This window comes from Prionailurus bengalensis, chromosome B4 (assembly GCF_016509475.1).
Source record: "Prionailurus bengalensis isolate Pbe53 chromosome B4, Fcat_Pben_1.1_paternal_pri, whole genome shotgun sequence".
In the NCBI taxonomy this organism is placed as follows: Eukaryota; Metazoa; Chordata; class Mammalia; order Carnivora; family Felidae; genus Prionailurus; species Prionailurus bengalensis.
In genome coordinates, this window is record NC_057358.1 from 76,183,131 (window position 1) to 76,196,637 (window position 13,507).

Below are 13,507 nucleotides of genomic sequence, written 5' to 3' on the forward strand. Positions count from 1 at the left end.
CACTCCTGTGATCAAAAAAAGCAGCAGGGATCAGAGTGCAGATCCCCAAAATTTGGAGGACAGGGTCCTTTTTGTCTGCCCTGGCTCCCACAATGTGTGCGAGCTGCTCCAAGAACAGGTGCACAGCTGCCTGCACCCTAAGGTAACTGCTTCTATGAGAGGAGCTGATACTGACTGAGATTAACCACGATTTACTGTCCAGGTCTTCACCTGCAAATTTTAAGTCTTCAGTAGACTCCAGAGTTCCAAAATAGTTACATTACACAGATTCTGCCAGTGTAATTATTGTCTAGTGAGACAGATTACTAGTGCTTCCTCCTCTGTCATTGTCCCAGAATCCTCTGCAGTGCAGTTTTAATTTATGTCTCTTATTAGACTGAGGTTGCACTTCATTCCATGTGTTTGTATCCTACACCATTTTTTTCTATTGGGCTGTTGTTTTGTTTGTTTTTTGTTAGAGCTCTGTATAAATTTAACTTTTTGTATATAAGTTGGACGTATTTCACATTTTATAATTTATCTTTTGATTTGGTGGGTTTTTCCATGCATACATTTTTTATATTTATGTGTTTGAGTTTATCCAAAGTATTTTACATACTTATTTTAGTCAGTAGTTCAAAATATACAATAATGTGTTCAATTTTGGGGAGGGCATACGAGAAATTATTAACATTGATTGCCTTTGGGTAGCTAGAGTTACTTCTCTGGGTTGTGGGGTCTTCTTTTTCTTTTCTTTTTTTTCAAATCTTGAATAACCATTAGAACAAAAAGAAGAAAAGCAAACCAAAGCCTACAGCAGAAGCAAGTAACAGTATCCCAGATTCCAGTAAATCGGTTTCCATTCAAGAGGAACAGACTGTGCCTTCTTCAGAGAAAGGTGGTATTAATGGTTACCATGTCAACGGTGCCATCAATGATACTGAGTCTGTGGACTCACTCAGTGAAGGTATGGAGACACTTTCAATAGATGCCAGAGAATTGGAAGATCCTGAGTCTACTACACCAGATGTGCTGGATAGAACAGGTGAGTTTATTAACAGGTCTTTGAAAAGTTGTTTTCTGTTGAAAAATATAGGGGCTTCCTGGTTGAAAAAGCAATCAATAAATTAAATTTAGTTAGTCTTTTATTTTTTAGTTTTTGTTGCCTTTTATATGAAAGAGTCAAATTTTGTACAGTTGATTCTTGAACAACGCAGTGTGGACTATGCAGGTCCACTTATTTGTGGATTTTTTTCCCCGAAAAAATATAATACAGTACTGCAAATATATTTTCTCTTCCTAATGATTTTTTTTCCCAATGGTTTTCTTAATAACATTTTCTTTTCTCTAGCTTACTTTATTGTAAGAATATTGGATATAATACATATAAAATACAAAACATGTTTATTGACTGTATGTTATTGGTAAAGCTTCTGATCAACAGTAGGCTTAAGTTTTGGAAGAGTCAAAGTTATATACAGATTTTCAACTGCAAGGGAGGGGGTCAGTGCCCTTAACCCCCACATTGTTCAAGGGTCAACTGTAGTTACCAAAGGCCTAGAAAATATAGTTGTTATTCCATTGTCTTATATTTTAATTTTAGTTTAAGTCAGTCTTGTGGAAATCTTTTAACATAATAATCCCTCAGTAGTTAGAGATTATAGAAGGTGACCTTAAGACTTTTTAAATTGCTTATTATTAAGGACAATGATGATGATGAATTGATGTTGATGTTACTATTTTAGGGCCCAACACAGTGAGGAATATATAATAGTAACTGTAATCCCATGGCTTTCATGAGAAGTAGACTGTTGGTTTTTATTGTCCCACATTTGTTTTCTAGTAAAGAATTAAGATTAATGTTGTCAATTCAAATATCTTGCACATTTTTTGTTTTATTAACCATTTTGATGAATGTTGGGAAGATACTGGGAATATGTCTTTTAAAATTGGCTTTTTAATTACTTGGTTGTTAATCCATTTCCACTTGCTCTGTTGCTGCTAGAGTTATTATGTAATGACAATTTAAAAGTTGTTCTGTACTTCTCAGATGTTCTTTTATTGATTAGCTTGCACACACAAAAAGACTTAGAGAAAAATATAGCACCTACGCTATAACCTCAAATAAACCAAAGATAGTCAGTGGCTTCCTTTTTTTTTTTTTTTTTTTTTTTTTTCCTGAGCTAGCTCTTCTTTGATATCCTAACTCTTTGTGCTTTCCCTAAAGCTTTTAAAACTCTTGGGGTACCTGGCTGGCTCCATTGGTGGAGCATGCAACTCCTGATTTGAATATTGTGAGTTCGATCCCCACGTTGGGTGTAGAGATAACTTTTTTTAAAAACTTAATAAATAAATAGATTAATAATAAAACTCTTCCTTCCCTGGAACAGTGTAAAACTCTTTTTTCCTCAGTATAACTTACAGAAGCTATAAGAAATTAGTGCTTCCTTGTGCCCAGAGCTACCAAGGTACAGGGAACAAGCTAGCTTATCTTGAGATGGGTTAACCCAGACTCATCCTTTTCATTCAGGATGAAGTTTAGGGCTGAGCCAGAAGCTCCTGATAGTCTCGTCCAACTGATTCTGCTCTTTGTTCTATTTTGTCAGTTGTTTTTGTTCATAACCTTTCAGAGGCATAGTTTTACCTGAAACATTTTTACCTTTTTTATTTGTTTATACTTAAGACTGCTTGATTGATTTCCTCCTAACTTTTACTCTAAAATACTGGCCTTTCTTTGACAGGGTCCATGCTGGAGAATGGCATCTCTGATTTTGAGCCCAAGTCTTTGACTATGCAGTCTACCCAGAATTCTCAACAAAATAGGAATGCTGCGAAATCTCTCTCAAGACCTACCACAGCACCTCAGTTTTCAAATCTGGGGATGGAAGATTTTCCACTCTCTTCCACCAACAAAAAGCTAGGTAAATCAGAAGGCTACCTTTGAGAGAAAACAAAAAAAAAAATTGTGCTTTTGGCTAGAGAGGGCAAATTTTCTCCTTGTTCCTCAGATAAGATCTCAGAGGTTAGCAGGTAATACTTTTTCTGTTTTTGAGGCAGCAACTACCCTTCCCTAACTCCCTGTACACAGTTGGAGTCTGATAGTATTTTAGATGCTGTACAGTCTTGTTACAATGACAGGGATCCTTTTAGTGAATGAAAGTCAAACTCTACTGGCCAGAATGACTTTTCTACTAACAGTAACTTGTTTCTTTTATTTGCTTTACTACAACATTTTTGTACTGTTTCCTTCATTTTTATCTCCTGGTTGATTTAATAGTAAAAAGCTCTGCCAACTCTGACATGACGTTTTAAAGAAATATTTTCATTTCTCTTCACAACTTCATGCGCTTACTAATATCTGTCAGACTGTAGCTTTAAACAAAATCGTTTCCTCTTAAGTGAGTGTGCAGTATCGACTGGTGGTAGTTATTTGATTTTTTTTTTTCACTATACTCATCATTTAAATAATCAGCCAGTAATTAAACAGGTAGAGATGATAGCCCCTCTGAGTGTCATACATCTAAAGCATCGTGGTCCACTCCACTAAATGTACAAAACAGAAATGTAAAAGACACTTGTAACCTGTAGCTCTTTATTGAATTATTTATTCCACATGAGCTAAATTTAATTAGTGAAGCTTTCCTTTTAAATCTAACATGACCCTCAGCTTGGTGCAGAAAGCACATCAAAAATACTCAGTCAAGCAAAAAGAAAAGCACAAGGCTTGAAAGCTTTTTAGATTTGGAAAGAAATCAAGTTACGATGAGGAAGAATTTAAATAAAAAATTGGAAATATATATCTTGGCACATTAAACTTCTTAGATCTATGATTTCACCTATAAATTGTATATATAACTTTGACATTGGTGAATATAGAAAGGTTGGTAGAACTTTTGGAAACTGATTAGAATATGTTGGGTGGTAAATATATTTTATCTTTACCTATAAAGTTGGCTTATCCACATACAATGTTTCGAACTACTACACAGAGAATTTTATTAATTTTGTAATGCCTGCATGGTGAATTATAGTCCAAACCCTGTCATTTAGAGAGTTTTGAAACACTGGTACCTATTCAAATACTTTACTTCATTTTGGATAGTTTCTGAAGTTGCTGTTGTCAAATTCATTAATCTTTTTTTTAACAGTTTCTAATCTGCTGTTAATCCTATCCAGTGAAATTGTCATCTCAGACATTGTCTTTTTTCACCTCTAGAGGTTCAGCTGGGTTTTTTAAAGGATCGACCATGTCTCTCCTTAACATGTTTATGCTTTTCTCTGCCTTCTTGAACTTACGGTATCTGATTGTATCAGCTGTTTTGAGGTCTTTATTTACTTGACTCTACATCTATGACATTTCTGCATCTGTTTCTGTTAGTTGATTTTTCATTATGGATCGTGTTTGTCTGCCTCTTTGTATGCCTAGTAATTTTTTATTGGGTGCCAGACATTGTGAATTTTGCTTTGTCGATTGCTAGATAGTTTTTGTGTTTTATTTAAGTACTCTTATGATTTGTTCTGGGACTATTTGGTAACAGTTTGAGGCTTGTTTTTAAGCTTTGTTAGGTGGAACTAGAATAGCCCTGAGAGCTAATTTTGTCTCATTACTGAGGGAGTACCCTTCCAAGTGTTCTACCTGGTGCCCTATTCTGGCTGGTGTGAACATGAACTCTTTGTGGGCTGGGTGAGGTCTGAGGCTTGTTCTGCGTATTCCTTTCCAGTGGTTCTTTTTCCTGTCTCAGGTAGTTTCCTCACACCGATGCATTCAGAATCCCCTGCAGATCTCTGTACAATTTTCTCATCTTTGTGTAGCTCTTTCCTCTCTAGTATTCTGCCCTTAGAATTCTAACCACCTTGGCCTCCCCAAGTTCTTAGCTCTGTCCTCTCAATTCAGGATTAGGATTTCTCCTCCTTGCACTGCAGCCTGGAAACTCTTTCATGGCAGTAAGTTGAGGCAATCGTAGGCCCCACTTCATTTGTGTCTTTTCTCAGGGAAAAAGTACTGTCTATCGTCTATTGTCTGAAAACCAGGTTTCATATGTTTTGTCTGTGTGTGTGTTTAGTTGTGTAAGACAGGAGGGTAAATCCAACTCCTAGTACTCCATCTTAGCCAGGATACTTAGTTAAAAACAAAAATCTATGAAAACATCAATTTTTTGGTGAGGAAGGTGGCCATTAAGGAAACATTTTTAGTCCACATGACATTTGTTACTTTACATGCTTAGGTGTTCATATCTAACTTTCAGGTTACTTGTGCTCCTTTTTTTATATTAATCCTTAGGTTTTCTTCCCAAGGTTCCAATATTGAAAAATCTGTGAAAGACCTCCAGCGCTGTACAGTGTCTCTCGCACGGTATCGAGTTGTAGTTAAAGAAGAGATGGATGCTTCCATTAAGAAAATGAAACAAGCTTTTGCTGAATTGCAGAGCTGGTAAGTTAAGTTGCATTTGATCACATGGCACAAAGATGATCATTTATAAACATGGTCTGCCATTCACCAGGTCCTTTAATTTCTGACTCTTAACTGCTCTATGTAGTGGGAAGAAACTTAAAAATCCTGAGGTATATTTAGCTTTCTGCTTCGTTCAACTCCTTTTGGTCACATGGCCATTTTGCAAATGGGTGGTACAGAGAACTCTTTGTGTTCTAGGAATGGGCTTGAGGTTGATACTGTTCAGAAAAGGACAAATAATTATAGAATGGACCATACATCCTTACTTTAGGGTCTGTCTTTTAAACCAGGAACCTGCAACAAATGGCATGATGTTTTTGAACAAAATTATGAAGTAGAAAAGACCTGTCTTTGCTTTCCCACCTCCTGTCATCCTTCCTAATGCACTCTGCCCTAAACGTATCTTTGGTGCCTTATTATTAATCGATTTGTTTTACTTTTGTGTTTTTCAAACTGTGTTCTAAAAAAAAAATACTCTTAACTAGGGGCACCTGGATGGCTCAGTCTGTTAAGTGTCCAAATCTTGATTTCAGCTCAGGTTATGATCTCACAGTTTTGTGGGATTGAGCCCTGCATCAGGCTCTGGAGTGACAGTGCACAGTCTGCTTGGGATTCTCTCTCTCTCTCTCTCTCTCTCTCTCTCTCTCTGTCCCTTCCCCCACTTGCATGCTCACTGTTTCTCTCTCTCTCTCTCTCTCTGTCTCTCTCTCAAACTTTAAAAATAAAAATAAAACAATAAAAAATACTCATATCTTAAATATATTAATATGTGTTCTGTAGGGGAAATAGGGTTTGGTAGTTAAAGAGGTTTGAAAATACTTTTTTAAAAATTTTACCACTGGACTTAAGTGCTTTTTCAATGCTAATGTGCACTGTGAGTCTACAAGAGGGAGCTATACTATGCTGTTTCTCAAGTGTATTTGACTATAGAATCTTTTGCGGGGAGAAATATATTCTAATGTTTTTTAAAATTACTGAAGCTAGTTTTAATCATTATATATTGAGGTGGTAACTAATACTGTAGCCATAACTCCTTTCTGGGGAGGTATTTGCATTTTATAAGGGACTTGTTTGTAGTGGAAAAGCCCTGAGGACCAAATTCAGTAAAGTGATGGAAAGACCAGCAGCTAGGTTGATGTTTGGAGGTGTAAGACTGTCTACTTTCCTTCTCTGTAAGACTTGCCTAGATCTGAAATATGAGAGGAAGCGTTCATGAATAGAGGAAACCTACCCCACTCTTCCTCCCAACCATCCATTTTCTTGCCTGTTTGTGGTTGTATTCAACCATGTCTCTGTTCATCAGCTTAGTATGGTTACTTCATGCCACAAGAAACAAGAGACAAGGGAGTGTAGGCAGCCTCCGTCCTGTGGAATTGAAGAGGGCATGAATTAATGAAGATGTAGAATAAAGCCTCCAAAAAGTTGCTGACACATACTTTTATCATTTGCAAAGTGTAGAATGGTCCACTAAATCATCATAACCAAAAGTACATATATGTTTGTGTATATAGTTTTAAGTTTATTTATTTATTTTGAGAAAGAGAGGGCAGGCACATGCATGGGGTTGGGGGCAGACAGAGAGAGAGAGAGACAGACAGAGAGTGAGGAAGAGAGAGAATCCTAAGCAGGCTCTTTGTCCTAAATCCTGAGTTTTCCCTTTCAGGTTTTATAGCTAGAAATTTAATGTCATATCTTCTGTCTTTCTTACATACATGTTTGCTTCAGCCAGAAGACTTAACATTCATATTTCCTCTTCTATATACTTGTTGATGCCACTTTTCTATCCTAATATGTTCTTCTATATCTTTATACTTCTCTAACTCCAAGCAGTCTTCCCAAACTAACCTTAAATTAAGCTCTAACTTCTACGAATATTTCTAAGTAACTGGTTTCTACTCTTTATGAACCTTTTGTGAGAAAGTACCATGCCCTTCGCCCTGGATTACTATCATATCAGATATTATTGACTCATTTGGAAAAGAATAAAGAGCTAAGAGTAGATCATCCCAACTTTGCTTTGATAAGCCTCTGGTTTCCATGACTGTTTAGCTTACTGATTACTTCGCCACAGGATCTGATTGTATTCAGAACCAGCCTAAACCAGGAAATGCAGTTCCGGGAGAGAGATTTGTGAGTTCCTGTTGACTTGGAACCCAGCCAAGGAGAGCCTCCTTCGATAAATGACAAATGAAATGGTTTCCTGCCTGGGAACTGTGTATTTAGGATTGATTAGCAGACGTGACAACCGGGTCAATTTAACTTGAGGAAAGAGATTTACCTGCCCTTTCCTGCTGGTGCCCTTCTCTCTGGCTGATTGGGTTTTTATACTACCTTATTTCAATGCCCCTTGTAGTTGCTACTTCAAGACATAATTGGCAGGTAAGCTAACTCCATTTGGCACTGAACCAGAGCTTAGAGTTAATGTCACTCAGGAAGCCATTTTTTTGTGTTGGTTATAGTATAAAAGAAAAGAAAAGGGTTTAACAAACTTGCAACAGTAAGATTACATTGATGGGGCACTAGGGGAATTATACAGATAACTGCTTTCATTTTGGGGCCAAATGAAAGCAGACACATACCTGTGGGAAGGTAAAATCAGAGGCTTTTCTAGTATGTAAAACTCAAAATCTGTTTGTTGGTGATCCAGTAATAATCATCTCTAGACCCAAGTTTACTTTTCTTGTCCATTCATAAAATTTGTCTGACTTACATTGTTGGAGCTATTAGTTGACTTAAGTTTAAAGTTATTAAGGAGCAGGATATGGAATGGAACATGAAGCTAAAGTAGATAAATCATTTTGGACAGTTGTCATATAATATGTTGGTGAAAATGCCAACAGGAAATACACTCAATTTGCCTTTGTAAAGCAACTCAACTCCTTGTTAAAGGAGAAAATGGAGAGGCATCTCTTAAACACACCCAACTCTTTGTTAAAGGAGAAAATGGAGGGGTGTCTGGGTGGCTCAATTGGTTAAGCATTTGACTTTGGCTCAGGTCATGATCTCATGGCTTGTGGGTTTGAGCCCCGCATCAGGTTCTGTGCTGACAGCTCAGAGCCTGGAACCTGCTTCGGATTCTGTCTCCCTCTCTCTCTCTCTCTCCTCCTCCCCTGCTCACGCTGTCTCTCTCTCTCTCTCTCTCAAAAATAAACGTTTTAAAATAATTTTTTAAGGATAAAATGGATAAGAAATTTGAAATTCTAAACATATAAAGTCAATGTAAGTCTTTGCTTATGACTGAAATTTTTCATAGCTGATTCCTCATTCACCTTAGAAAAGTTACTTCTTGGCACAAAAGCAGACACTGAGATCAATGGAACAGAATAGAGAACCCAGAAATGGACCCACAAACATATGGCCAACTTATCTTTGACAAAGCAGGAAAGAATATCTGGTGGAAGACAGTCTCTTCAAGTGGTGCTGAGAAGACTGGATAGCGACATGCAGAAAAATGAACCTGGACCACTTTCTTACACGTACACAAAAATAAACTCAAAATGGTTGAAAGACCTAAATGTAAGACAGGAAGCCATCAAAATCCTCAAGGAGAAAGCAGGCAAAAAAACCTCTTTGAACTTGGCGCAGGCAACTTTTTACTCAATACGTCTCTGGAGGCAAGGGAAACAAAAGCAAAAATGAACTATTGGGACCTCTTCAAAATAAAAAGCTTCTGCACAGTGAAGGAAACAATCAACAAAATTAAAAAGGCAACTGATGGAATGGGAGTAGATATTTGCAAATGATATATCAGATAAAGGGTTAGTATCCAAAATCTATAAAGAACTTATCAAACTCAACACCCAAAAAACAATCCAGTGAAGAAATGGGCAAAAGATATGAATAGACACTTCTCCAAAGAAGACATCCAGATGGCCAACCAACACACTAACAAATGCTCAACATTACTCATCATCAGGGAAATACAAATCAAAACCACAATGAGATACCACCTCACACCTGTCAGAATGGCTAACATTAACAACTCAGGCAACAACAGATGTTGGTGAGGATGCAGAGAAAGAGGATCTCTTTTGCACAGCCGGTGGGAATGCAAACTGGTGCGGCCACTCTGGAAAACAGTATGGAGGTTCCTCGAAAAATTAAAAATGGAACTACCCTATGACTCAGCAATTACACTACTAGGTATTTATCCAAAGGATACAGGTATACTATTTCAGAGGGACACATGCACCCCAGTGTTTATAGCAGCACTATCAACATTAGCCAAAGTATTAAAAGAGCCCAAATGTCCATTGATGGATGAATGGATAAAGAAGATGTAGTATATACATATATACCTTCTTTTTGATTACTCAGCAATCAAAAAGAATGAAATCTTGCCGTTTGCAACTACATGGATGGAACTGGAGGGTATTATGCTAAGTGAAATTGGTCAGAGAAAGACAAATGTCATATGACTTCACTCCTATGAGGAGTTTAAGATAGGAAACAGATGAACATAAGGGAAGGGAAGCAAAAATAATATAAAAACAGGAAGGGGGACAAAACATAAGAGACTCTTAAATATGGAGAACAGAGGGTTGCTGGAGGGGTTGTGGGAGGAGGGGATGGGCTAGATGGGTAAGGGGCATTAAGGAATCTGCTCCTGAAATCATTGTTGCATTATATACCAACTAACTTGGATAAATTAAAAAAATAAATTAAACAGCAAAAAAAGTTACTTCCTTTTAGTTGAGCTTCTCTTTTAGAGAAGATGTTAAGCTACAGGTAGTCTAACCTAAGGCTTTTAGATCCTTAAAGTCCATATAAACTTTAAATTTATATGGTGAAAACTTACATATCATTTTAAGAACCAAAGCACTTTCAAAAATGTCTATTTTAGAAATAAAGGAATGGGCTAATGTAATAATGTGTTATCAAAAATCTCCATAGCACTCTATACCTTTAAATTATTCTTCAGTTGTTGCATATTTAGTACATTGATACCTTATTTCTACTAGTAGTTGGCCTTCTTGGTTTTTGATATCCTTTAATTTAAAATTTTCACTCTTTTTTTTTTTTTTTTTTGAGAGAGAGAGAGAGAGTGTGTATGCATACAAGCAGGGGAGAGGGAGAGAGAGAATCTTTAGCAGGCTCCATGCCCAACAAGGAGCCTGATACAGGGCTTGACCTCATGACTGAGATCATGACTTGAGCCAAAACCAAGAATCAGACACTTGACCGACTGAGCCAACCAGGCGCTCCTAAAATTTTAACTCTTTAACCATCTGTGAAAATATCTAGTAACATGATAATTATCAAACAGTTTACCAAACATTCGGTCATATTATCTGACTTATTTATCTGGATTTCTATCCTGCTAAGTAGGAATTTTAAATTCAACTTTACCGTTTAAAAGGGATTTGAGTCTTAAGCGATTTGCCTAACATAACATCATAAATTGCAGACTCAATATTTGAATCTCTGTATTCTGATTCCCTGTAACCTGTGATTTTCATCCCATCTCTCACTGATGGCTCACTTCTCACTAAAGCTTAGGAAGAATGCTAGAGACTTGGTACTTGTCACATATATTATTTCCTTCTCAGCTTAAAGGCTATATAACAGAGGAAATTTAGGGACTAAGAAATTTTGTCATTATGGAACAGAGTTAGATTGAGCAGGACCAAAATTTTGAGTGAGCCTATGAAAGCCTTTATAAGGATTCTTTTAAAATAAAACTTTAAGAAGGAATATTCCATCCAAATATTCCTTTGTAATTCAGAAGCCTTAAATCACACCTTAGAATGATTTGTGATTCACCTATCCTTCAAGTCAGATCCTAGTTGTGGAGAAAGTATGAAGATTAAGGGAAAGGTAACTAGGGAGTAGGGTCAATTAGAAAAGATTTCTTAAAATAAATGAATCATTATTAAGGTTTGAAGGGCAGGAATTTACACTGGCAGAAAGGATGGGGCTAGAATACTGCCATTAGGAGATCTGATCTAAGCAAAGGCATAGAAGGGACATGTAGGGGTTCCGCCTGGTATAGCTATAGCTAAGGGGGCAGTAGTTGAAAGTAATATGGGAGGAAGTCAGAGACCAAGGTAAAATGAGAGCATAACAGCAGTTCTTTAAAGTAGAAGCAAAAGTCATGTGACTCTACCAACTTAACTTTCTGTGTCCTCTTGTGTCCCCCATCTGTATGCACATATAATCTTAATAGTTGTAATCATAGTGAGTGTACTTTTGTGGTATATTCTTTTCGTTTAAAGTTTTCTTTGATTCACCTCTCTGTAACTGCTTACACTGTCCTAATATGTGTTTGTGTTCATTTAAGAATTTCTAGACAATGGATCTGGTAGATATAATGATTTACCAAAGTTAATATGAACATATTTTACTAAATGGATATTCTGCTGGAACTGAGAAGTCAAGATGAACACAGATATTTGAATAATAATTTCTGCTGCTATTTATTGAGCCATTATTGCATGTCAGAAGCTTTTATGCACATGTTTCTAATCTGTATAACTATTATACCCAATTTATAGATAAGAAAAGATGGGCACAGTAAAAACTAATTTGCCCAAACATACTTGGTATTAAGTGACACTTTTCTACTTTCTGCTTTCTTTTTCATTGTCTTATCAGGTATCTCTGTTTCCCTTTATTTTTTAGTCTTTGCCTTTCTAGTCTATATATGTCGTCCTTTAGACATTACTGTCATAATTTGAGAGAGAGGATAAAAAAAAAAAACCCACAGTTTTAAGTGAGGATGTAGCCAGCTGCTCTCTAGATGGCTTAACACTAACAATTTTTCCTTACCAACTGGAAACTTGAACAATAAACTCCTTGGTAATCTCGATTGCTACTGGTTCTTTTTTTCCTAAACATATTGTAAAATATCATCAAGTCATATGGTCTGTAATATTACTTCAGAACTGAGATGCTTTTGACCACTGGAAAAGAACAGTCCCAAAGGAACAGCTTATATTCACATCCTAATTTCTTAAAAGCTACTTCAGACTCTTAAAATATGAAATCGCATGTCTACATGCTTTGTGAGGACTCCTGATTTGATAAGATCCAAATATGATTTAATAAGCTAGTTCTTTCAGTTAATTTTACCACTGTTGTTCAACTCTGTGTGATGACCTGACTTACTGGTGTTTTTTGTTTTTGTTTTGAGCCTATGCACGTGTACCATACTCCATTAAGGCCAAGTGCCGGGAGTATGGAGTTCTACAAAACATATGAAGCATCATTAATTTTCTGCTAATAAAAACTACTGACTGTTCCCTCTTTTGATTGATTGTTTTCTTTTTTAATTTTTTTTTAACGCTTATTTATTTTTGAGACAGAGAGAGACAGAATATGAGCAGGGGAGGGGCAGAGAGAGAGGGAGACACAGAATCTGAAGCAGGCTCCAGGCTCTGAGCTGTCAGCACAGAGCCCGATGCGGGGCTCGAACTCACGGACCGCGAAATCGTGACCTGAGCCGAAGTTGGCCGCCCAACCGACTGAGCCACCCAGGCGCCCCTCTTTTGATTGTTTTTATGAGAAGAGGGAAATGTCTTCAGAGAAGTAAAGGTGTTTGCTTTGGCTTTGCTTGGATTTCTCCTTTGATTGGCCAGAGGTGTTAGAATGAATAAGTTTTAGGTTTTCAGCAAATATAATCAGGTACAAATATTTTCTAACATTAGTGAGTGGTTTAGAGTATTATCCCTTGAAATAGTTGGCTGTGGAATTGCCAGAGATGTGTTTCCATTATAACATTATTTTCTTTAAAAAAAAAATTTTTTTTAATGTTTATTTGTTTATTTTGAGAGAGAGAGCTCACGAGCAGGGAAGGGACAGAGAGAAAGGGAGAGAGAGAATTCCAAGCAGGCTCCCAGCGCAGAGCCCGATGTGGGGCTTGGACTCAAAAACCGTGAGACCATGAACAGAGCTGATGAAATCAAGAATCGGATGCTTAACCGACTTGAGCCACCTACGCACCCCATAACATTGTCTTCTAATGCAGCAACCATAAACAAATGATAGTTAACATTTTTTTGGTACCAAGGAATACTGAAGGCAATAGCTAGAATCAATAATCTACATGTTAAATGCGTTAATTAAAGGGCTTGCTTC

The 13,507-nt window shown here is 36.9% G+C and overlaps 1 protein-coding gene across 3 annotated transcripts in view; it reads left to right on the forward strand.

The window, feature by feature from the left end:
* SPATS2 (spermatogenesis associated serine rich 2) overlaps positions 1 to 13,507 on the forward strand; it is a 152,131-nt gene that overhangs the window by 123,444 nt on the left and 15,180 nt on the right. For all 3 annotated transcript variants that reach the window (XM_043563796.1, XM_043563797.1, XM_043563798.1), the window contains 3 exons: positions 763 to 1,024; positions 2,721 to 2,900; positions 5,275 to 5,410. In XM_043563796.1, coding sequence (XP_043419731.1) covers positions 763 to 1,024; positions 2,721 to 2,900; positions 5,275 to 5,410 — 578 coding nt within the window. The remainder of the gene's footprint in view (positions 1 to 762; positions 1,025 to 2,720; positions 2,901 to 5,274; positions 5,411 to 13,507) is intronic.